The 23,418-nt window shown below is 44.0% G+C and overlaps 1 protein-coding gene across 2 annotated transcripts; it reads right to left on the reverse strand.

The window, feature by feature from the left end:
* Nucleotides 1-595: 595 nt before the first annotated feature.
* On the reverse strand, nt 596-22,260 carry LOC120021315 (oxysterol-binding protein 2-like). Of its 2 annotated transcripts, none has more exons than XM_038965017.1 (14): nt 21,471-22,260; nt 19,335-19,540; nt 6,885-7,135; nt 6,456-6,624; nt 6,027-6,150; nt 5,688-5,757; nt 5,070-5,204; nt 4,726-4,971; nt 4,481-4,601; nt 4,227-4,330; nt 2,206-2,301; nt 1,939-2,123; nt 1,565-1,785; nt 596-1,403 (listed from the first exon to the last, which is right to left on the reverse strand). In XM_038965017.1, exons 1-14 carry the CDS (start codon nt 21,632-21,634, stop codon nt 1,261-1,263), a joined length of 2,235 nt encoding a protein of 744 aa, XP_038820945.1. In that variant the 5' UTR covers nt 21,635-22,260; the 3' UTR covers nt 596-1,260. The 2 variants fall into 2 exon arrangements, with proteins under 2 accessions (XP_038820945.1, XP_038820946.1); XM_038965018.1 differs by having other exon boundaries at nt 19,335-19,613; nt 21,471-21,583.
* Between the last annotated feature and the right edge of the window lie 1,158 nt (nt 22,261-23,418).

Here is a 23,418-nt window from a genome sequence, read left to right on the forward strand (position 1 = left end):
CTTGGTTTCCGAGATGAGGTCTGTACAGATCAAAAGTGTCCAGTGATATCAGCGTCCACTACATGGGTGTTTTCATGCACTGCAGAAATGCACTGTTAAGTTACAAATCTGGGGAGTGCCTAGCTGTTGCAACGGAAGGAAACACTGGCACTGCACAATGTTACATATAGATATGCATAGTTACATATAGATATGTAAAGTATGCAAAACATTAGGAACACCTGCTCTTTCCATGACACGGCATCCAGGTGAAAGCTTTGATCCCTTATTGCTGTCAACTAAAAGAAAATCTGCTTCAAATCAGTGTAGCTGAAAGGGAGGACAGGTTAAAGGAGGATTTTCAAGCCTTGAGACACGGTTTGTGTATGTGTGCCATTCAGAGGGTGATTGTGCAAGACAAAATATGTAAGTGTCTTTGAACAGGGTATGGTAGTAGGTGCCAGGCACACCGGTTGGCGTGTGTCAAGAACTGCAATGCTGCTGGGTTTTACATGCTTAACAGTTTCCTGTGTGTATCAAGAATGGTCCACCACCCAAAGGACATCCAGCCAACTTGACTCAACTGTGGGAAGCATTGGAGTCAACATGAGCCAGCATCCCTGTGGAACGCTTGACACATTGTAGTCCATGCCCCAACGAATTGAGGCTGTTCTGAGGGCAGAAGGTGGTGCAACTCAATATTATGAAGGTGTTCCTAATCTTTTGTACCCTTGGTATATATTGGAGATAGTTGCTCAGACTGGAACAGGACATCCTAGAACCAAAACACAACCTCTTTCACTTTCCCCCCTTTCCTCCCCACTTATCCATACAATTGTCCCAATATTATTCTATAATATTATAAACTTACGGTAGTTATTACCTTATTACCAGATCAATTGGGCGCTAGGCACCACTAGACATACCACCTCAAATAAATATGGGTTTCCATGCAATAGCTCTATCTATTTTGTAACTCTTAATCAAAATATCTCAAATAGGTTGTCTCTCTAACTTACTCTGTTGTGCCACGCACACACGCGCGCACACACACACACACACACACGAGGCCATGCTTGGGAAACACACTGGTCGGTGAAGGGGACAGAGAATGTTCTTGAAGTTTGGCATGGAGGGCTCCGTCTTTCTGGAACACACACACATTGACAAAAGAGTTGGCCACATGTCAATGTGTTTGCAGCATGTGGACCCCTCCCTCTGCTTGTCCATTATTCCCTCAGCTCTGCCCTCCAGTGATGTCACAGACCCAGGGGTGGAGCCTTAGAAGATCTCAGGGCATTGGCTCCAGTCCTGTCTGTCTTTGGCCTCCCAGTATCCACCCCTGTACACGTAAGTGCTCTCCCCCGTTGAATCATCTGTCCTCCTCTCAAACCACAGTGGCTGGAAGCCCTCGATGTCTTGGCCTAAGGAGTCAGAGACACAAACATACACATATGTAACTCCATATGGGTAACATCTTGCTGACATACACTGTATTGCAATTGTCACACTTTTGCTTCCTAGTTTCTATACTGTAATCTCTCTTGAGATGTCCTTTATCAAGTCCTTTCACTACCCTCCTCACCTTCTTCCAGGACCTGTGTTGCTTGTGCCTCCCTCTTCCTCCTCTCCAGCCTCTGTCGTTCCTCCAAACGCTGTTTGTGGGCGTTGGCCTCGTCCCACAGCCCCGCCTCCATCAGCCGTTGGTCGGGCCTCAGGCGGCTGTCAGTCGGGGCCACGCCCTCCTCAGGCTCGTTCAGGGTCAGGGCCAAGGAGGAGAAGAAGTGCATGTTCTCAGAATTCTCCCTGGGGAGTGGAGAGAAAACACTGAGGTGAGACAGATAGATAGGATGGACAGAGAGGGAGAGGGCGAGTAGCGACGGGTAGTGATATGGGAGTAAGAAGTGTCGCTAAGATGCTTAAGGCTGACTTGATAATATGCAGGCAGGCTGATCTTACGGGAGAGGGTATTTCTTCCACAGCACTTTGGGCTGGAGGGTCTGATAGAGGGTCTTCTGTTTGCCCTCTGACCCTCCACATCCCCGGCTACTCTCCACTATCTTGGCGCTCTCCATCTTGTCGTCCCAGGTCCCAGACAGAATGTGATGGGCCGTGCCCTCGCTGTCTGCTACCACACCTGTCACCTGGAGTCACAACATCAGAGGGAGGGAGGAAACATTGAGGATGTGGGAAGGACTGCCTCTGTTTCTAAAACCATAGATTTACCTTGCGTGAGAGGTCTCTGGAGAAATAACTGTAAGGGACAAACTTGAGATGGCAGCTGTCCTTGGTCCTGTGGTTGACTATTTCAATGTCCCCAGACTACAAAGAGAAAAACACAGGCTATTTATCCCATGCCACAGGCTGATGATTCTCCTGGTGGAAATTAGCTTCAGCATTATCTACACACTGTCAACAATATGATTACAAAATACTTCTGGTTTATCAATGTTAGCAATATATCATAATCATTACTATTGGTGTCATTAATCATGAGGGACAATGTTGAGAGTGAGGACAGCAAAGCAGGACAGGGAGGGATGGAGATAGATAGATGGGAAAAAACAGATTGGATTGTGTTTTTGGCAAACATGGAGACCTGATGATTCATGCAGACATAATGAGAGAGAGCAGAGTGAGGTAGATTCTCTACAACACCGCCCACCACAGGAGGCTGCTGAGGGGAGGACAGCTCATAATAATGTCCAGAATGAAGCAAATGGAATCAAACACATGCGAAACCATGTCGCTGTCTCTGCCTGGCCGGTTCCCCTCTCTCCACTGGGATTATCTGCCTCTAACCTTATTACAGGGGCTGAGTCACTGGCTTACTGGTGCTCTTCCATGCCGTCCCTAGGAGGGGTGCGTCACTTGAGTGGGTTGAGTCACTGACGTGATCTTCCTGTATGGGTTGGCGCCCCCCCTTGGGTTGTGCCGTGGCGGAAATCTTTGTGGGCTATACTCGGCCTTGTCTCAGGATGGTAACTTGGTGGTTGGAGATATCCCTCTAGTGGTGTGGGGGCTGTGCTTTGGCAAAGTGGGTGGGGTTATATCCTGCCTGTTTGGCCCTGTCTGGGGGTATCGTCGGATGGGGCCACAGTATCTCCCGACCCCTCCTGTCTCAGCCTCCAGAATTAATGCTGCAGTAGTTTATGTGTCGGGGGTGGTCAGTCTGTTATATCTGGAGTATTTATCCTATCTTATCCGGTGTCCTGTGTGAATTTAAGTATGCTCTCTCTAATTCTCTCTATTTCTTGCTTTCTCTCTCTATTGGAGGACCTGAGTCCTAGGACCATGCCTCAGGACTACCTGGCCTGATGACTCATTGCTGTCCCCAGTCCACCTGGCCGTGCTGCTGCTCCAGTTTCAGCTGTTCTGCCTGCGGCTATGGAACCCTGACCTGTTCACCGGACGTGCTACCTGTCCTAGACCTGCTGTGTTCAACTCTCTAGAGACAGCAGAAGCGGTAGAGATACTCTGAATGATCGGCTATGAAAAGCCAACTGACATTTACTCCTGAGGTGCTGACCTGTTGCACCCACTACAACCACTGTGATTATTATTATTTGACCCTGCTGGTCATCTATGAACATTTGAACATTTTGGCCACGTTCTGTTATAATCTCCACCCGGCACAGCCAGAAGAGGACTGGCCACCCCTCATAGCCTGGTTCCTCTCTAGGTTTCTTCCTAGGTTCTGGCCTTTCTAGGGAGTTTTTCCTAGCCACCGTGCCTCTACACCTGCATTGCTTGCTGTTTGGGGTTTTAGGCTGGGTTTCTGTACAGCACTTTGAGATATCAGCTGATGTAAGAAGGGCTTTATAAATACATTTGATTTGTTTGATGTATTCGATACCATTTCACCCCAGTCATTACTGCGACACCGTCCTCCTCAGTGAAGCTGCCCCAACCTCCTGTGCCGCACTTCATTTGATCACTCTTTTGTTGCTGAGAATTGTCATGCGCCGCAGGAAATGCAGAACAACTTTGTGTTTTACATAAATTCACTGAAAACCCACAGTTACATTAAGAGTATTGCACTTATGCAGCCTACTTTTGGCCAGCCAATAGCCTAACCACCAATCAAGCAACATTAAGGACTAAATGTTCAAATCATGTTGCTGCAGGATTACATAGCTGTGACAATATAGGTATTTTTTCCCCATCCTACATCGGTATATAAACAATAGGGACAAACGGACTGTATACAAATATACAAACACACATTAAATATGTGAGACACTCACCTGGTCAATCCACAGTTTGCCCACTATGATGTTGTGCACCGTGGAGGTGACTTTGCCCCACACATAGTGATTCCCACTGGAGTGGAACTGCAGGTGGATGCAGCCTAGAGAAAAAGATAATTCAAATAAACAACATTATACAAAATATCTAATTAAGATGGATTTGAAATAGCTATGTGACATGATTCTGTATATGTAACCAGTATTTAGTGCATATTGGAGGACAATGTATGTACTGGGTATGCACGGCTCACCTAATGGCATTACAGAGATGTATTTCCCTCTGAACTTGCTGTCGATAGTGATCTCCTGCCACAGGGTCCAGCCTCGCTGTGACGTCACATGGTGGGCGGCGGCTGGGGGGTGGTGACTTACCTGAGAGAGCAGGACGAGGAGGGTGACGTCGTCAGTAGTGCGTGGGCCATTCTGTTTGTCTCTGTGCATGTTAGACATACATGTTTCAGAGAGAGAGTGTGCCGGGGTGTTCGTTGTGTCTGACCTGCTCGCAGATGGAGCGGTAGCCGAAGTCGTCCAGGCGGTCCAGCTCGTAGGTCTCCCCCAGCAGGGGGTTGAAGGGCTTGGCAGTGCGGTGGATGGTGGTGGAGTAGGAGGACACAGAGAAGGCTGCCACCAGGCACATCTGCTCCAGGGACGATTCGCAGCGAGACGCCCGGTCCAGCAGGTCACTGTACTCTAGATCCTCAGTCAGACGCTGCAGCATCGATAGGGGCTCGTTGAAGTTTACCTGAGGTCACAGATGCAGGCAGACACGTTGGTGTTGCGTCCTGCGCTTAATACACAAACACTAGTACAGACCATATAATCACTTATCGTTTCTCTTACAGGCATGGGGATCTTGGACAGCTCCTTGCCGATGCAGTTCTTCATGATGCTCCACAGGTTGAGGGAGTAGTTGGGTTTGTCTGGGATGCGGCTCCGTCTTACTCTACGCAGCTGCACGTTGTTGGAGCCAGAGTCCTGAGGAACACATGCATGGTCAACCACGGTTAATCAGGTAAGCAGAGGTATTACAGGATATATTATTTCACCCTAAAGTATTGTATCATACAATCCCTGAGGCCCTAAGCAAGGGTTCCCCAACTGGTGTCCCACGGGTGCTTTTATTTGGCCCCCCAAGTTTTCTGAGCAAAAAACGTATTCCCACACATAATAGAGAGACACATGTGACCGTATACAAATGTAAGCAAGGTTTAAATTTAATAGGTTTTAATCAAACATTTTATATGTTTGGGCTTCTTGCGGTTAATTTGCAGTTAATCTACAATAATACAAATGATTTGTAATTCGGTTCCGGCCCCCCGACCATCCACTCATGAAAAACAAATTGTCCCGCGGCTGAATCTAGTTGATGATCCCTGCCCTCAGGTAAGATAAACTTGCCTATGGTTTACTAAACCTCTGTATGTAAAGAGGTGGTAAAGCATAAGACTGCAGACTCACATTCTCATTGTGGCTCCATTCATTATTGGGTAATCCTCCACTCATGATACTCTGGTTACTGCTGGAGCGTCTGAAACACAAACACACTATAACTACTATATACACAAAACAGTCAAATTAATTCATTATACATAATAAAGCCTAATGAATTATGCTAGCATCGTCATATTACATAGCTATATGAATGAACTCTACTTGGCCCCATGATCAGTAGAGATAAGGTCAGTGACCCTGACTGAGGAAAATTCTGGTTCTGAATCCGATGCAACACATGTAATAACTCATGTTTCAACAGCAAGCTTCCTTCATCAGGGTTTCATCCCAGTGACCCTGACTGACCTGTGCTGGGTGTGGTCAGAGGCGGTCACTGTGATGAAGGCAGGGGAGTCCTCCATGGCATCAAAGAACTCTGTGTCTTCATTCTCATCACTGGCGTCCCCCTCCTGCGTTCTCTCACCTCCGTCTGCCAGATACACAGGATAATTACAGTTTGAGTTCGGGTGTTTTGTTTGTGTAGATCTTATTTCTCAAACCGGAGTGCATTTATGCTACAATAAATGAAATTCTGAAAGATAAACCAGCGACATCCCACTATGAATGCAGTGCCTGGGATGACCAGAGGGACAGTTTCTTGTGAGATTCCAATCCATACCAAGCAATAAACTGCACCAAACTACCTTCACGGTAGGAGCTTAAACCATTGAGTGTTTTCTAATCTTAATCAAATATGAGGGAACAGACTGGTGTGTGTGTGTGCGCGCCTCTGACCTGGGTGTGTGCTGGGAGCCTCTCTCCAGGCCCTCTCCAGGCTGTTGTGCTGCTTGGCTAGCTGTTCAATAGTCTCCTCCAGGTGGTGGCGCTGTTCTCTCTCATACTGCAGGGCTCTCTGCCACCTCCGGCTGTGTGTCTCTGCTACGTCCAGGAAGTCCCGACAGGCCTGAGACCATACAGAGAGGGCAGCCACAGAGGGTACAATATATCAATGACACCTCTAAAGTTACAGAGCATAGCTACAACACACAGTCCAATATAATAAACACTTCTATTGATCATGGCATTAAGAGTTCTTATTGTTGTATTGATCAAAGCAGTAGGATGACTACTAGCATTGGTTATACTAAAAAAATCGATTGAAGTAGCCAGTAGGCGTTGTACTGAAATGTTGGCAAAGTGTTAGCAAAGTGAGTCGGTCCTCACATTGATCATAGCATTGGAGGTGATGCGGAAGAGTGTGGCACGCTCGTTGACAGTCTTGAGTTTGTCGGTGCCGTCGGTGGCCGTGCGCAGGTCCTCGAGCTCGCTGAGGGATCGCTGCAGGGCGGCGCCGTGTTTGCCAATTAGCTCGTTGCAGGTGCTCAGGTCGTCCAGCTTACTGGCCAGGGTCTTCAGAGCCCCCTGGGTCAGGGCTCGGTCAGGCTGGGGCACGGGGGCCTCGTCTCCAGAGTCATCTGTACAGACAGAGGGTGGTAGGGATGGTTAGAGGGAGCAGCACTGAATTTGTTCCATTCATTCAGGCATTTGCTTACAAAGCCATATTCTTAGAATAGCATTGACTATATAAATCTGCAAGTGGAGAAGACATTATGATTGATTTGAAGGGCGGAATGTGTTATTTCCTTTCGTGCCCTCGGACGGTCATACAGTTTCCATTATGGACGAGAAGATGAGGTAGAGATACTGTAGACAATTATAGTTGTGATGCAGGCAGAGATAAAACAATAACTTCTCACTGACAAAGAGATAGACAAAGATGGAGAGATACTACAGAGATGTGAAGTTATGTATGGGAATAGATCGAGAGTGTGAGACGGGAAGAGAGATATTAACGCTATACACCGTTGTGACCCCCCCCCCCCCCGCAAACAGGAAGCTATGAATTACATTTCTATGGTCGCTGTGGAAACACAGGCCCAAGCAATTGGAGGACTGAGTTATTTTTAGCAGCGGAGGGAGAAAGACGATGACGCACTTCACTTCCATCCGTTCCTCCCCCGTGTTGGTACCATCAGTCACAGGCAGCTGAGAGGCAGCAAGAGGAAATAAATCGACCAATACCAGCAGAGGCAGACATATTCCTGGGGTGCGATCATTATGTGGACTTTAAGGAGCTCAGAGAGTGAGGACAGGCGGAATAGACAGACAAGTCTCTCAGTGAGAGCAGCAGTGTTACAGACATCTCAGAGCTGCTGGAGCCTGGTGTCTGAAACACCCGCCACGGTCACCTAGATCTCCACAACCTTGCCATCTGCATCATACAACAACAAAGTAATCTGGAGTCCTACCCTGTAGACTAGATTATTGACACCTCAGAACTTGAATCCTACTGTTCACTGGTAGTCAAGGACATTGGACAAGATGGAACGCTAGAGAAAACAACATTGTAAAACCCTGCACTTTACATGGTGCCAGAGGCATCAAAAAGCACCAAATCAGAACAACTCAAATTATAAACAGCCCTTGCTGTCTAGAAATAAAATCTAGGCTACTCATCTCCATATCGACAGAACTTTGCCAAACTCAAACACTACTGTTGTGTGAATCCAGTGGTTGTTAAGTAAATGTCAGAATAAACAATGTAAATATCCCAAATACCTACAGTAGATCCTACCGTAAAAACACAGATCTGGGCCAAATCCATCAGCTTCTGCATTTGCCTGCTTCATGTGACATGCATGCATATATAAGCTACAATCTCCCAGGCAGGTTGTCTGAATCAAGGCCAGTGTCAGGCAGAGCAGCCTTGGAGCGCCAGACAACAGTGAAGGACTCCCATGCTGTTATTAGAAAAAAACAAAATAATGGAAAGTGGATTTATGAGCTCTCAGGGGAAGAAGATTAAAATGAGAGTGAAAACTCCTTCAGACATCTGCAGTGGTCCGATGACACATATACAGCACATGGGGAGAGAGACAGATAAGAGCACCCAGGAGATATCCCTCACCCTCTCTCTCTCTCTCTCTCTCTCACACACACACACCTCTGACAGCTGCTCTACATGGTGCTGCTATGACACCAGTGTACAATTGTTTTACCATAGTCACCAAACCTGTGACTCTGAATAGAAGCACACCCATCCTAGGAAATGTCTGTGATAAGGTCGCCTAAATGGACTGTGATAATGTAGTCTAAATGGACTGTGATAATGTAGCCTAAATTGACTGTTAGTAATATCTGCTACACAGTAGAAGGAGATGAGGAGGGCTGCATGGTATGTTTGTGTCTGTGCAATCGTTAAGTACACATCATCATCTGTCATATGTGGGAGTCAGAGGAAAACATGTCAGCAGATAACTGATAGAGATAGCCATGACTCATACATCTGAATGACTCATGTGTGACAGTGATCCACCCCTACAGGTGATGGAGAGGGAACCCACAATGGGGATGGGCAAAGGAAAGATGCCAGGAGAAGGAGTAAGGAAAGAGGAGAGACAGGTGGTGTGAGCTACTGTAAGGTGTTACGAGTGGACACTTACAGTGCCTTCGGAAAGTATTCCCACCCCTTCACTTTACCAAATGTTGTTGTGTTACAGCCTCAATTTCAAATGGATTAAATTGAGATTCTGTGTCACTGATCTACACACAATACCCCGTAATGTTATTAATTAAGCTTTGGATGGTGTATCAATGCACCCAGTCAGGCGTCCTTCCTAACTCAGTTGCAGGAGAAGAAGGAAACTGCTCAGGGATTTCACCATTAGGCCAATGGTAATTTTAAAACAGTTACAGAGTTTAATGGTTGTGATGAGGAAACTGAAGATGGATCAACAACATTGTAGTTACTGCACAATACTAACCTAATTGACAGAGTGAAAAGAAGGACGCCTGGGGTCTCCATATTTTTAAGCATAGTGGTGGCTGCATCATGTTGTGGGTATGCTTGTAATCATTAAGGACTGGGGAGTTTGTCAGGATAAAAAAGAAACAGAATGGAGCTAAGCACAGGCAAAATCCTAGAGGAAAACCTGATTTAGTATGCTTTCCACTAGACACTGGGAGATTAATTCACCTTTCAGCAGGACAATAACCTAAAACACAAGGCCAAATCTACAATGGAGTTGCTTACCAAGAAGACAGTGAATGTTCCTGAGTGGCCGAGTTATAAGTCTTACTTAAGTACTTTACAGCACTGAGTAGATTTAAGTAAAAATACTTTAAAGTACTACCTAAATAGTTTTTGGGGGTATCTGTACTTGACTATTTATGACAACTTTTTCTTCTTTTTTTTTCCTTCTTTTTTTTTTAAACAGTATTTTTATTGGAATTTCACAATTTTCACCCATATTAAAGAGATACAACAACAGAGACAAGGCAAAAAAAACAACAACAGAAAACAGCACCCGCCTACACATACCTGCGCATACATATATATATACACATATACATACACATACACACACATACGCACACCATTTTCCTCTCCCCGCTTCTCTCACCCCATCCCCATCACTGCGTCTCTCAATACATACATTTTAAACAAACTTACAAACAGAAATTAAACAAAAAAGCTCGGTTTAAACTAAGAAGTTAGGTTCCACACATGGAACATACAGTGTAATTCTGAATACCTAGATCACCACCATTCTAAGAGAATCCTTGCAGCATAATAGCTGATACCTCAGGTTCTAGGTAATTTAGATAGGGTTCCCACACTTTGTAGAACTGATCTGTTTTAGAATGCAATGTACATGTCAGATATTCCAGAGACACCCATTCAAAAAGTATCTTATGCCAATCTTTAATAGAAGGAACCTTATCACTAATCCACCGTAAAAGGATGTTTTTCCTTGCAGCAAAGGTAAGGATGTTGTAAAGCCTCCTCTTACTCACAGAAGTAACATGCCTACTAGGGAGACCTAACAGTAAAGAAACTGGGTCCAATTCTAGATCAACCCCTAGGATCTTTTCAATTTCTTGCAGAACACCAGACCAGTATCTTTGTATTTTGGTACATGACCATAAACAATGTGTTAGGGTGCCTGTATCAGTTTTACATTTAAGACACTGAGGAGAAGAGGAAGAGGGGCTAAAGGCATGTCTGCGATTTGGGGATATATGCAGTCGGTGTATTATTCTTAATTGGATTGCTCTAGTACGATTACATATAGATATTGTTTTTGCATATCTCCAAATGTCCTCCCACATCTCTTCGTCAATAGTCACAGACAATTCTTTCTCCCACACTTGTTTCACCCTCTGTGTATCGACAGCAGGGGAGGACCTCAAAGCATCATAAAACAGACTTACAGACATTTTCCTTTGTGGAAAAAAAAGCATTCTCTCAATGACAGACATATCAGGGTTACCAATTAAGGTGGTGCTCTTCACAATATAATGTCTTACTTGTAGGAAGCGGAAAAAGTCCTGCTTTGGGAGTCGATATTTCTCCACCATCTGCTCAAATGACAATAGAATCTTATCAGCAAATAAGTCATTTAGTCTGCGTATGCCCTTATTAAGCCAAAAGTTAAAGCCAGCATCCAGCAATCCTGGACCAAAATCTGGGTTGTTAAGAATTGGGGTAAGAGCAGAGGTTAGTTTGGATCTTCCCAGGAAGCGCTGAACTGACCTCCAAACCTTGAGTGTGTTAAGTGTAATAGGATTATTGCAGTGATCTTCTACAGACTTGAAACTTCTGAAAAATAAAAGATCCTGTAAGGGGTATTTTGAAAGAGAAGTCTCAATGTCTAACCAAATAGAGGAGTCATCGTTTGTGATCCAATCAGAAATATAACATAGGTGGGCACACCACTGATAGAACCTGATATTGGGCAGATCCAAGCCCCCCATAGAACTTGGCAGCTGCAATATTGCCATCTTAAGCCTTGGCTTGCGTTTACTCCATATGAAGGAACTTAGCCATCCATTTACATCCTTTATTATCTTATTGGAGAGTAATACTGGGATCATTTGGATTGGGTAAAGTAGTCTAGGTAAAATGTTCATTTTCAAGAGGGATATTCTACCCAACCAAGAAATCGGGAGAGAGTTCCAGCGCTCCAGATCCTGTCTTATTGTATCAAACAAGGGAACAAAATTGGCTTTGTACATTTGCTGGAATTTAGGAGTTACAAATATACCCAGATACGTAAAGCCTGAGGGAGACCATTTAAAAGGGAAGGGGGGAGAAGTATTAGGTACAGAGTGAAGGCTACCAAGTGGCATAGCCTCTGATTTAGTTAAGTTAATCTTGTAGCCTGAGAATTCGCTGAATAATATTAATAAGAGATGTAGTTGAGGTCTCAGGATTAGAGATGAATATCAGGACATCATCAGCATACAAGCTTATTTTATGGTGAACCTCACCAATGAGCAGCCCCTGTATAGCAGGCGTTACCCTTATGCCCTCGGCCAGTGGTTCCATAGCGAGTGCAAATAGGAGGGGGGACAAAGGGCAGCCCTGTCTGGTACCTCTGTATATAGAGAAGCTATTTGACCTTAGCCCATTAGTAAGGACAGCAGCCTGAGGATCATCATATAAAACTTTCACCCATTTTATAAAGTTGTCCCCTAGACCAAATTTATTTAGAGCAAAGAGTAGGTAAGACCACTCCACACGATCAAATGCTTTCTCAGCATCTAGGGAGAGCACAAGACCATCCCTAGCACTTTGTTGGTAGGCTTGAATTACATTAAGAAGCCGCCTGACATTGTTGCACGACTTACGGCCCTTAATGAAGCCAGTTTGGTCTCCTTTCACAATTAGTGGCAGTGAGTCCTCTAATCTTGTGGCTAGAATTTTAGAAAGTAATTTTCTATCCACATTCAGAAGGGAAATTGGTCTGTACGAGGAACAAGACTCTGGACATTTTCCCTTTTTGAGAATAAGTGATATGTTGGCTTCCCTCAGCGTTTGAGGGAGCTGGTCATTTGAAAATGAGTGGTTAAACATATCACGCAATGGCTCAAGGATCAGGCCATGAAACTCTTTATAGAATTCACTACCAAACCCGTCTGGTCCTGGGGCCTTACCGTTTTGCAGATTCTTAATTGCGAACATTATCTCTTCCTCGGTGATAGGGGCATTAAGGAGAGACCTCTGTTCTTCGGAGATAGTAGGGAGCTCAATCTTTTTCCATGTGTTGAACTCTCTTCTATCTCACCGAGCATAAACAAACGATATGAACCCTGAACTCTAACTATACTAAACCCAAAAATTAAACATGTAAAGATCCAAAAGGGGGTTTTCCCACTAGCTAACATGCAGGGGATTTCAACTTTCCAATGTAGACTCTTAAGTCTGCATTGCCACTCAATAGCCTCGTCCTTTATACATATGAAAATCAATATATGAAGATTGAGGCTCTTCCACCTAAAACCAAGCCTGGGCACCAATATAGATTCACCCATATCTCAGCCTGAGCTATAGCGGCAGTTACTTTAGCAAGAAAAATAATAAAAATACGAATATTACTGAACCGGAGCATGTGAGAACTCACACCACTGTTTCATGATCAGATTCAAATAAGATAATAAAGTTATCCAATGCTGCGGCGGCGCAGCTTAAAGATATTTACCCGAGAGAGTCAATAAACGCCACAGCCTCTTCAGGCGTGGAGAGTTTCTTAGGCGATCCGTTGACCATAATCTTCAATGTGGCCGGGTACAACAGTGCGTAGTCCATCTTCATTCTCCTGAGTCGAGCCTTCGCCTCATCAAACCCTTTGCGTCTTCGTACAACCGCTGTGGAGTAATCATTGAAGAATGAGACCTTTGGACCTTTACGTTGACTACCTTCAGAGCCGATGTTTCTAGCCGCATCCATAACGCGCTGCTTGTCGGTGAAGTTGTGGAACTTTATAACCACTGGCCGTGGGCGCTGGTTGGGACCGGGTATCGGTGCTTGGGAGCGATGGGCTCTGTCCAGCTTCACACGACCAGATTTTACTGAACGTGTCCCTTCAGAATTTTCCGGGAGTCCCACAACACGAATATTGCATCTGCGTCCTCGATTATCCAAGTCGTCAATGTGCTCCGCCATTTCGCGCACCTGTTTCTCAAGTGCTTTCATCTTAGTGTCCATAGCTGTAGTTGAAGCTTCCACTGTAGCAATTCTTCCTTCCGCCTCATCGACACGTTTGACCACCCTCTGTAATTCAGCTGAATGGCCTGCTATTGCTTCCAAGACCGTTCTTATCTTAACATCGATCACTTTAGTAATGTTGTCCGTCATCTTTTGAATCACCAGGTCCATTGTGCCTGGATCCGCAACGGTGTTAGCTTCGCTAACGTAAGCTAGCTCCTCCTGCACATCTACAGGGATGGTGGTTTTGGTCGAGTTCTTAGTAGCTCTGCTGGGCATGTTGTCGGAGATTTTGGAGAAATAACCGTCAAGACTCATTGCAGGATAACTTATTTAGCCAATTCTACCACTTTTTCAAGCTAGGAGATTAATGAAAGAATATAAATTTACGAATGCCACGGGAGCTCGCTGAAACGCAGTGTTCTCTCTACGGCGCCATTTTGTCCCCCCCATGACAACTTTCTAAAGACAATTATTTACTTTTTACTCCATATATTTTCCCTGACACCCAAAAGTAAATTTTTAAGACTTAGCAGGACAGGAAAATGGTCAAATTCACACACTTATCATGAGAACATCCCTGGTCATCTCTACTGGCTCGGATCTGGCGGACTCACTAAACACAAATGCTTCATTTGTAAATGATGTCTGAGTTAGAGGTCGACCGATTATGATTTTTCAACGCCAATACCTATACCGATTATTGGAGGACCAAAAAAAGCTGATACCGGTTAATCGGCCGATTTTTATATATATATATTTGTAATGACAATTACAACAATACTGAATGAACACATATTTGTTTTTTTGTTGTTTTTTTTGTTTAATTTTATCCCATTTTCTCCCCAATTTTCGTGGTATCCAATCGCTAGTAATTACTATCTTGTCTCATCGCTACAACTCCCGTACGGGCTCGGGAGAGACGAAGGTCGAAAGCCATGCGTCCTCCGAAGCACAACCCAACCAAGCCGCACGGCTTCTTAACACAGCGCGCCTCCAACCCGGAAGCCAGCCGCACCAATGTGTCGGAGGAAACACCGTGTACCTGGCCCCCTTGGTTTAGCGCGCACTGCGCCCGGCCCGCCACAGGAGTCGCTGGAGCGCGATGAGACAAGGATATCCCTACCGGCCAAACCCTCCCTAACCCGGACGACGCTATGCCAATTGTGCGTCGCACCACGGACCTCCCGGTCGCGGCCGGCTGCGACAGAGCCTGGGCGCGAACCCAGAGACTCTGGTGGCGCAGCTAGCACTGCGATGCAGTGCCCTAGACCACTGCGCCACCCGGGAGGCATGAACACATATTTTAACTTAATATAATACATCAATAAAATCTATTTAGTCTCAAATAAATAATGAAACATGTTCAATTTGGTTTAAATAATGCAAAAACAAAGTGTTGGAGAAGAAAGTAAAACTGCAATATGTAAAAAAAGCTAACGTTTAAGTTCCTTACTCAGAACATGAGAACATATGAAAGCTGGTGGTTCCTTTTAACATGAGTCTTCAATATTCCCAGGTAAGAAGTTTTAGGTTGTAGTTATTATAGGACTATTTCTCTCTATACCATTTGTATTTCATATACAGTTAAATATTGGATGTTCTAATAGGTACTTTAGTATTGCCAACCTAATCTTGGGAGTTGATAGGCTTGAAGTCCTAAACAGCACAATGCTTGAAGCACAGCGAAGAGCTGCTGGCAAATGCACGAAAGTGCTGCTTACGAGCCTGCTGCTGCCTACCACCGCTCAGTCCGACTGCTCTATCAAATCATAGACTTAATTATAATATAATAACACACAGAAATACGAGCCTTAGGTCATTAATATGGCCAAATCTGTAAACTATAATTTCGAAAACAAAACGTTTATTCTTTCAGTGAAATACAGAACCGTTCCGTATTTTATCTAACAGGTGGCATCCATAAGTCTAAATATTGCTGTTACATTGCACAACCTTCAATGTTATGTCATAATTATGTTAAATTCTGGCAAATTAATTACGGTCTTTGTTAGGAAGAAATGGTCTTCACACAGTTCGCAACGAGCCAGGCGGCCCAAACTGCTGCATATACCCTGACTCTGCTTGCACAGAACGGAAGAAAAGTGACAATTTCCATAGTTTAAAGAAATTCATGTTAGCAGACAATATTAACTAAATATGCAGGTTTAAAAATATATACTTGTTTATTGATTTTAAGAAAGGCATTGATGTTTATGGTTAGGTATACATTGGTGCAACGACAGTGCTTTTTTTCACGAATGCTCTTGTTAAATCACCCATTTGGAAAAGTACGCTGTGATTCAATGACAAATTAACAGGCACCGCATCAATTATATGCGACGCAGGACAAGCTAGATAAACTAGTAATATCATCAACCATGTGTAGTTAACTATTGATTATGTTAAGATTGATTGTTTTTTTATAAGATACGTTTAATGCTAGCTAGCGCCTTACCTTGGCTCCTTGCTGCAATCGCATAACGGGTAGTCAGCCTGCCACGCAGTCTCCTCGTGGAGTGCAATGTAAATCGGCCATAATCGGTGTCCAAAAATGACAATTACCGATTGTTATGAAAACTTGAAATCGGCCCTAATTAATCGGTCGACCTATAGTCTGAGTGTTGGAGTGTGCCCCTGGCTATCCATAAATGTAAAAAACTAGAATAGTTTGGTTTGCTTAATATAAGATATTTGAAATGATTTACACTTATAGTATAGTTTAGCAATTACTTGTACTTTTGATACTTAAGTATATTTAAAACCAAATACTTGTATACTACTTACTGAAGTAGTATTTTACTGGGTGACTCACTTTTACTTGAGTAATTTTCTTATAAGGCATCTTTACTTTTACTCAAGTATGACAATTGGGTACTTTCTCCACCACTGAATCTAATTGAAAATATATGGCAAGACCTGAAAATGGTAGTGTAGCAATGATCAACAACCAATTCGACAGAGCTTGAAGAAATTTGAAAATAATAATTGGCAAATGTTGCACAATCCAGGTGTGGAAAGAGACTTACCCAAAAAGACTCACAGCTGTAATCGCTGCCAAAGGTGCTTCTACAAAGTATTGATTCAGCAGTGTGAATACTTATGTAAATTAGATATCTGTATTTAATTTAATAGATTTGCATAAATCAAGGGGTATGAATACTTTCTGAAGGCACTGTAAATCAAGGGGTATGAATACTTTATATTGATGGGTTGGCGGGACTTTTAAACATCTTTTAAACATCAAATTATGACTAGGTCGGTAGGCGGAAATAAAATTACAGGCTTTGTTGCCGGCAATACCTTTCAGATATAAAGGAAAGTCAGCAAAAAGCTGGCGGCATGCTAAAGTTGCCGGCAAAACATCTTGCTCTGCTGCAATCATCTAAGACAACTGGTGTGTCCATCTATTATCATCTAGAATCTAATTACTGAAGACCTCTGTTATAATCATCAGTAGATCACACACACATAGCCCATACACTCACTTTCCCCCTCTCTCTCACACACACACACACACACACACACACACACACACACACACACACACACACACACACACACACACACACAGTAAACACCAATCTGATTAACTTCCCTTGGTACAAAACAATACCACAACAACAATAACAGCTCCTAAATATGGGGGCAACTCTTCCAACAGTGCCCAATCTCAGAGACCAGGGAATTAAAGCAGAGATCATGAGGCTAATACTCAATTAAAATCCACAGCTCTGCGAAAGGAATGATGTTTACTATTATTGCACCACAAGTGTCCAATGTCCTATATTACTGTAGTTTCAGCAGTTTCTGAGCCATGGGTGAATGGAAAATCATCTAAATGGGCTCAGATCTAACAAATGCTGTTCAGTGACTTAGCGTAGCTTCATTTGCTACATCTGTTTAGCCGCATTGACCATAGCCACTTGCCGGGCTGTTATTGTACATAAGAATCTTTTCTCAACTTACTTCCCTGACTCACCACTCGCCAGGCTGTAAGAATTTGTTCTTAACTGACCCGTTAAATAAAGGTTAAGTAAACAAACAGATGACTTTAAAGTTTAAACCCATGTCCATAAACACAAGCATACACAGACAAACCCTCCAGAGGGTAAGAGTACTGTGGAACGAAGCAGAGGCACAACCCCTCTCTAATGAATGAATGCAGAGCACTGAGAAAATCAGTCATAAATCCTATCTGTAGAAAAACGTGCATTACATGTATTACCACCATCTGTCATATTTAGGTCAGTTCAAATCAGTAAGGAGCTAAAGATAGATTTTTGACTGAGCATTGCCGCAAAGAGAAGCGGACACATTAAAGATGCCAAATAACATTGTGCAGCTGATAAATTAAGTCTACCCCACAAAATAAGTCTACCCCACTGACTGTCAAAGTGAATTACCATGAGGACAAAAACACCTTACAGTACCACACAGGGAATGAATCCACTCACAAATACACACACCAACCCCTCCACTATAGCTTACTTGACAATTCTTTCCTCATTATAGTTATTGCAGGTAATAAATACTTACAGAGGAAAACTCATTAGGAGGCTGCACTCAATCTCTTTCTCTACAGTGCAGATGGAGAGAAAATAGTCTTAATGGAAATATGAAGCATCTCTCCTCCCATAGCAGTGGGAGGAGGAGTATAAATGCTGGAAGGTCGCTTCATTCAACTCTGGCTGTCGTCATACTCAAAAAGGGAGGGGTATGGGGGGAAAGAGAGAGCAAGTGTGTGAGGGAAGATAGAAATTAGATGTAAGGCAGAGAGAGGAGAGAGAGAGAGATGCCATTACAAGCTGTGCGCTTGCACCATCCTTCGCAGTCACCCTCTTTTCCACAAGCTCACTAAGTGCAAATCAGAGAACTGGACTTAAACCAGCAATCGGTGGAGACAGCTCAAAACTACACAGTTCAATCAAGAAAATGTATTCTCAAGGACACCAGAGCAGTGCCCACTCTTAGCAATGCAATTAGCAAAAAAGCCACATGATAGCTTGTTGAAATGACTGATAAGCGAGTGTCTCCATCGGAGGTTTTTAAGGGAACAGAACCAACCCCCACAATAATTATATTCAAATGTTTCATTATACGGCAGGGTAGCCTAGTGGTTAGAGCGTTGGACTAGTAACCGAAAGGTTGCAAGTTCAAATCCCTGAGCTGACAAGGTACAAATCTGTCGTTCTGCCCATGAACAAAGCAGTTATCCCAATGTTCCTAGGCCGTCATTGAAGATAAGAATTTGTTCTTAACCGACTTGCCTAGTAAAATAGAGAAAACAGGAACACTTGTCATAAACAGTCAACATTTATTGAGCAAGTCCACCACCTTGTGGTTGATTGCATGAATGACACTGGTAACCTTGACACGGAATGCTACATTATACGATTTGTTTACCTCGGGTGCCCAAACTTGAAAATTCCAAAAACAGAACCTGTGGACAGTTAATACATTTTCACCTCCAAAGGTAAAATATCCTAGTCTCAATACTTCGGCATAACTTTTTCATAATTCTAAGGGTCACAAATCAGTGTTGTCATAAACATTCTTCACTCACTCTCCCATTTAAAAACATCCCAATCCACTCAAACATATAATTTTCCACTGTCTCTCACCTGATTGGTGCATCATGTGACTGGCGTTGGCCTTAGCCTGTTGGAGGGCAGAGACCCAGCGCTGACTCTCCCCATCTGAGGTGGCCTTCAGGTGGTAGCTCCGCCCTCCACTGGTTAGCACCAGGTGGCACGCGTCACCCACTTCAATGTGTGCCGTGGTCAGGGAGATGGTGCCACGGCAAGTGTGGGCCATCTCTGCCTGAGTCCTAATGCACAGAGACGCACACACACCAACACACACAGAGACAAGGGAAAAGAGTCTGCTGACTAAATCTAGTTCTAGAGACAGAAATGCCACACACACATGCACACCACACAAATTCAGCCACACACACATGCAATTATTTATTTTTCATAGGAGTACAGTATCTCATGGTTTGTTACACCTGCACCTACTTGAGCATAGCTGATGTGAGTGCTTGGCAGTGTATCTGTGTGTGCATGTCAGTGCAATGTGAATGCGTTGGTTATGCCAGGGCATTTAACTCTTTATTCTGTGCTGGTACTCAAGAGTTCAGTTACATAAACACACACGGCAAAGCAGTCATGCATTCCCATCAGAGACTGTAGGGCAGCCGGGGAAAGTGGTGATGTCCAAGTGTGTCCACACACACACACCTCTGACAAATACCAAATATTAGTGCATAACACAGTCTGGCTGACATCCCTCTTAACTGGTTTTAGGGAACTGTGCCTAACAACTGTGAAGGCCGTTACTGAATCAGAGGACCACACATTCTAAAAGCATCAGATAAATCATGTCTGACATCTTATACATCATAATGAAATGTAACGACCTAGGTGGGTCTCGTAGGTTACATAGATATGCAGTGTCGTACGCGCTGACAGTCATTCCTGTAAAATAACCCCTCACCCACAAAAAAAAAGGTCTTCCAATAGGAATCTCATCTAAAATATTATTCAAAGCTTCATTGATAACAATTATCTACATGAAATGTGCAAATGTCATCATATAAGCAACCATAAATATAGACTCATTGGTCAGTTTATTAGTTACACCATCCTGTTCACAAATGTGAACAGTATGGCTAGAATGGGCAAAATGAGTGGCCTAAGCGACAGAGCGTGGTATGATCGTCGGTGCAAGGCGCGCTGGTTCGTGTCTCAGAAACGGCCGGGCTCCTGTGCTTTTCACGCACGACAGTGTGCGACAAACAAACATCATCCAGTCAGCGGCAGTCCTGTGAGCGAAAACAGCTTGTTGAGAAAGGTCGAAGGAAAATTGCAAGAATTGTGCAAGCTAACAGGCTGGCCACAAACAGGCAAATAACGGCGCAGTACAACACTGGTGTGCAGAACAGCATCTCGGAACACACAACTCGTCAGTCCTTGTCATGGATGGGTTATTGCAGCAGTTGACCACAACGAGTTCCACCCCTATCAGCTAAAAACAAGAAGACGTGGCTCCAGTGGGCATGTGATTACCAACATTGGACAATTGAGTGGAAAAACATTGCCTGGTCCGACGAATCCCAGTCCCTACTGCCTCATGCTGATGGTAGAGTCAGGATTTGGAATAAGCAGCATGAGTCGATGGCACCATCCTGCCTAGTGTCAACAGTACAGGCTGGTGGCGGTGGTGTAATGGGGAAGTCCCTTGATACCAATTGAGTAACGTTTGAACGTCACAGTGCACCTGAACATTGACTCCAGAACAGCCTGAATTATTCGGGGCTAAGGGGGGTCTGATCAAGTACTAGATGGGTGTACCTAATAAACTGTCCACTGAGTGTATATTCATTCATTTGGAGTCTGATAAGTTTCTATTTTTCTGCTTTTGCCTAATTGTCTCCCACACATTCAGCATTTATGCCTGGTCATTGACTGACTAGAGAATTGCCTTACTGTGGGATGATGCTCATCATGGCATGCTGTTCTCAATTGCCAAATATCTTAACATACTTGTTTTGGTGAGTAATATTGGTCCAACTACAGCAGTTCTAAAGTTACCTGTTAACGTTGCTGCATTTATATTAATTGTTCACGCCAAGCAGTCTATAGAAATTACAGTCACTGTGGGATTGGTTCTAAACTGCACTTGACTTTGCTTGCATTAACGCAGCTAGCATTCTAACTAGCTTTCTAACGGTAGCATAGCTAGCTGCTAGCAATTACCTGTAATATGACAGAAGGCCGTTGCTAAGGACAAACCACCGGCGTTGGTAGCCCTTCAAGTAGTTAGTCCATTTATACAGCCAGCCTTTGTAGGTGTCAGACCCCGCAGGTTGCCCCCCTGAAGAAGTAGGGGAAGAAAGCAAACTCTTCCCCGGTTCACTCATTTGCACCAGTGTCAGCGGTAGATAGAGTCAAAGGAATCAACACTGAGCTGCTAACGTTAGCTGGCTACTAGCTAGCGCTGGAGGGATGATACTGCTAACTAGCTTGCCTATGAACGACCGCGACACCGTACCCATGAAGTAACGGCGACGAGGTAACCCACTGTAGTTATTTACTAGTAGTTCAGCTAGACGGAGTGGGGCTACCACGGCAATGGAAGGCGTGTTTAGCTCGCTTGATTCCCCCGAGCCGAGCGTTCAGCACTGTTCCTGGTGCGAGTAGGGGAAGAAAAGTAGTGTGACGTAGATGCTCGGCCAAATCCAACACTGGTTTATGACAAAGATTGTCTATTATATTGACAAGATATTCGAGTAACCGCTCTAGCAAAGGAAATACATGTCCTCAAAGATGGGAGGAAGCGAGATCAGTCTGCGGTCCAAACACGTTATTTTTAACATTATTTTTAACCTCAATCTTCGCGCTAGCTACTTTCCCTCCGGGAATCCCCGTCGAAACCGGATGCAGTTTAATTGCCATTTTAAGTGGAGGTCCAATTCACTAACGTTACCCCCTCGGCCTTCGATTTAGCTCGAGGGAGCGAGTGAAGAACTTTGATCACTTGTGGGGTTGAGAAGACCCACAATTCAATCCAAACTGCAGTCACCTGTCAAACAATGGTGGCCGCGAAGTGTCAAATTTAAACAAGGCTACATTAGTAGAAAGGAGGAAGGGAAGCGCTACTAAGGTACACAATAGTACATTTTGGTACAGGTGCTTTGGTAAATTGGTCATCAAAAAGAGAGGACCAAGGCACTCTTCATATAATTAATTTAAATGCCTTTATTAGTATTGCATGTTCAATAGAAACAAAGTTTTAAAACCCCGACGCGTTTCGGCTGCATGGCCTTCGTCAGGGAGTACAAAAAAATAATACAATGTCCTCTTTTGAACAGCTTTTCCAATTAGAAGAGGGAGTGGTAACAATAAGTGACCCTATTACCTCAACAAATTGACAACTAGAATGCCTAAAGTCTGCAGGGCTGTAATTGCTGCAAATGGAGGATTCTTTGACAAAAGCAAAGTTTGATGGACACAATTTCAATTAAAAATAATTATAACCGTGTCAATGTCTTGACTATATTTCTTATTCATTTTGCAACTAATTTCATATATGTTTTCATGGAAAACAAGGACATTTCTAAGTGACCCTAAACTTTTGAACAGCAGTGTATATTTTCTATTTTAGATTCTTCAGAGTAGCCTCCCTTTGCCTTTAACAGCTTTGCACACGCTTGGCATTCTCTCAATCAGCTTCACCTGGAATGCTTTTCCAGCAGTCTTGAAGGAGTTCCAACATATGCTGAGCACTTGTTGGCTGCTTTTCCTTCACTCTGCAGTCCAACTCATCCCAAACCATCTCAATTGGGTTGAGGTCAGGTGATTGTAGAGGCCAGATCATCTGACGCAGCACTCCAGCACTCTTTGGTCAAATAGCCCTTACACAGCCTGAAGGTGTGTTGGATCATTGTTCTGTTGAAAAACAGATAGTCCCACTATGCACAAAGCAGATGGGATGGCGTATCACTGCAGAATTGCTGTGGTAGACATGCTGGTTAAGTGCGCCTTGAATTCTAAATAAATCAGTGTCACCAGCAAAGCATCCCCACAACATCACACCTCCATGCTTCACAGTGGGAATCACACACGCAGAGATCATCCATTCACATACTCTGCATCTCACTAAGACAAAAATCTCAAATTTGGACTCAGACCAAAGGACAGATTT

Source organism: Salvelinus namaycush, chromosome 26, assembly GCF_016432855.1.
Source record: "Salvelinus namaycush isolate Seneca chromosome 26, SaNama_1.0, whole genome shotgun sequence".
NCBI classification, from domain to species: domain Eukaryota; kingdom Metazoa; phylum Chordata; class Actinopteri; order Salmoniformes; family Salmonidae; genus Salvelinus; species Salvelinus namaycush.

Excerpts from the sequence above, each read along its gene's own strand:
- LOC120021315 (XM_038965017.1), bottom strand. The coding sequence starts at position 21,634 with ATGAGTGAACCGGGGAAGAGTTTGCTTTCTTCCCCTACTTCTTCAGGG. Across the intron at positions 5,758-6,026 it reads TCTGACCACACCCAGCACAG|ACGCTCCAGCAGTAACCAGA; the intron begins GTCAGTCAGGGT and ends TTTGTGTTTCAG. Across the intron at positions 5,205-5,687 it reads AATGGAGCCACAATGAGAAT|GACTCTGGCTCCAACAACGT; the intron begins GTGAGTCTGCAG and ends TGTGTTCCTCAG.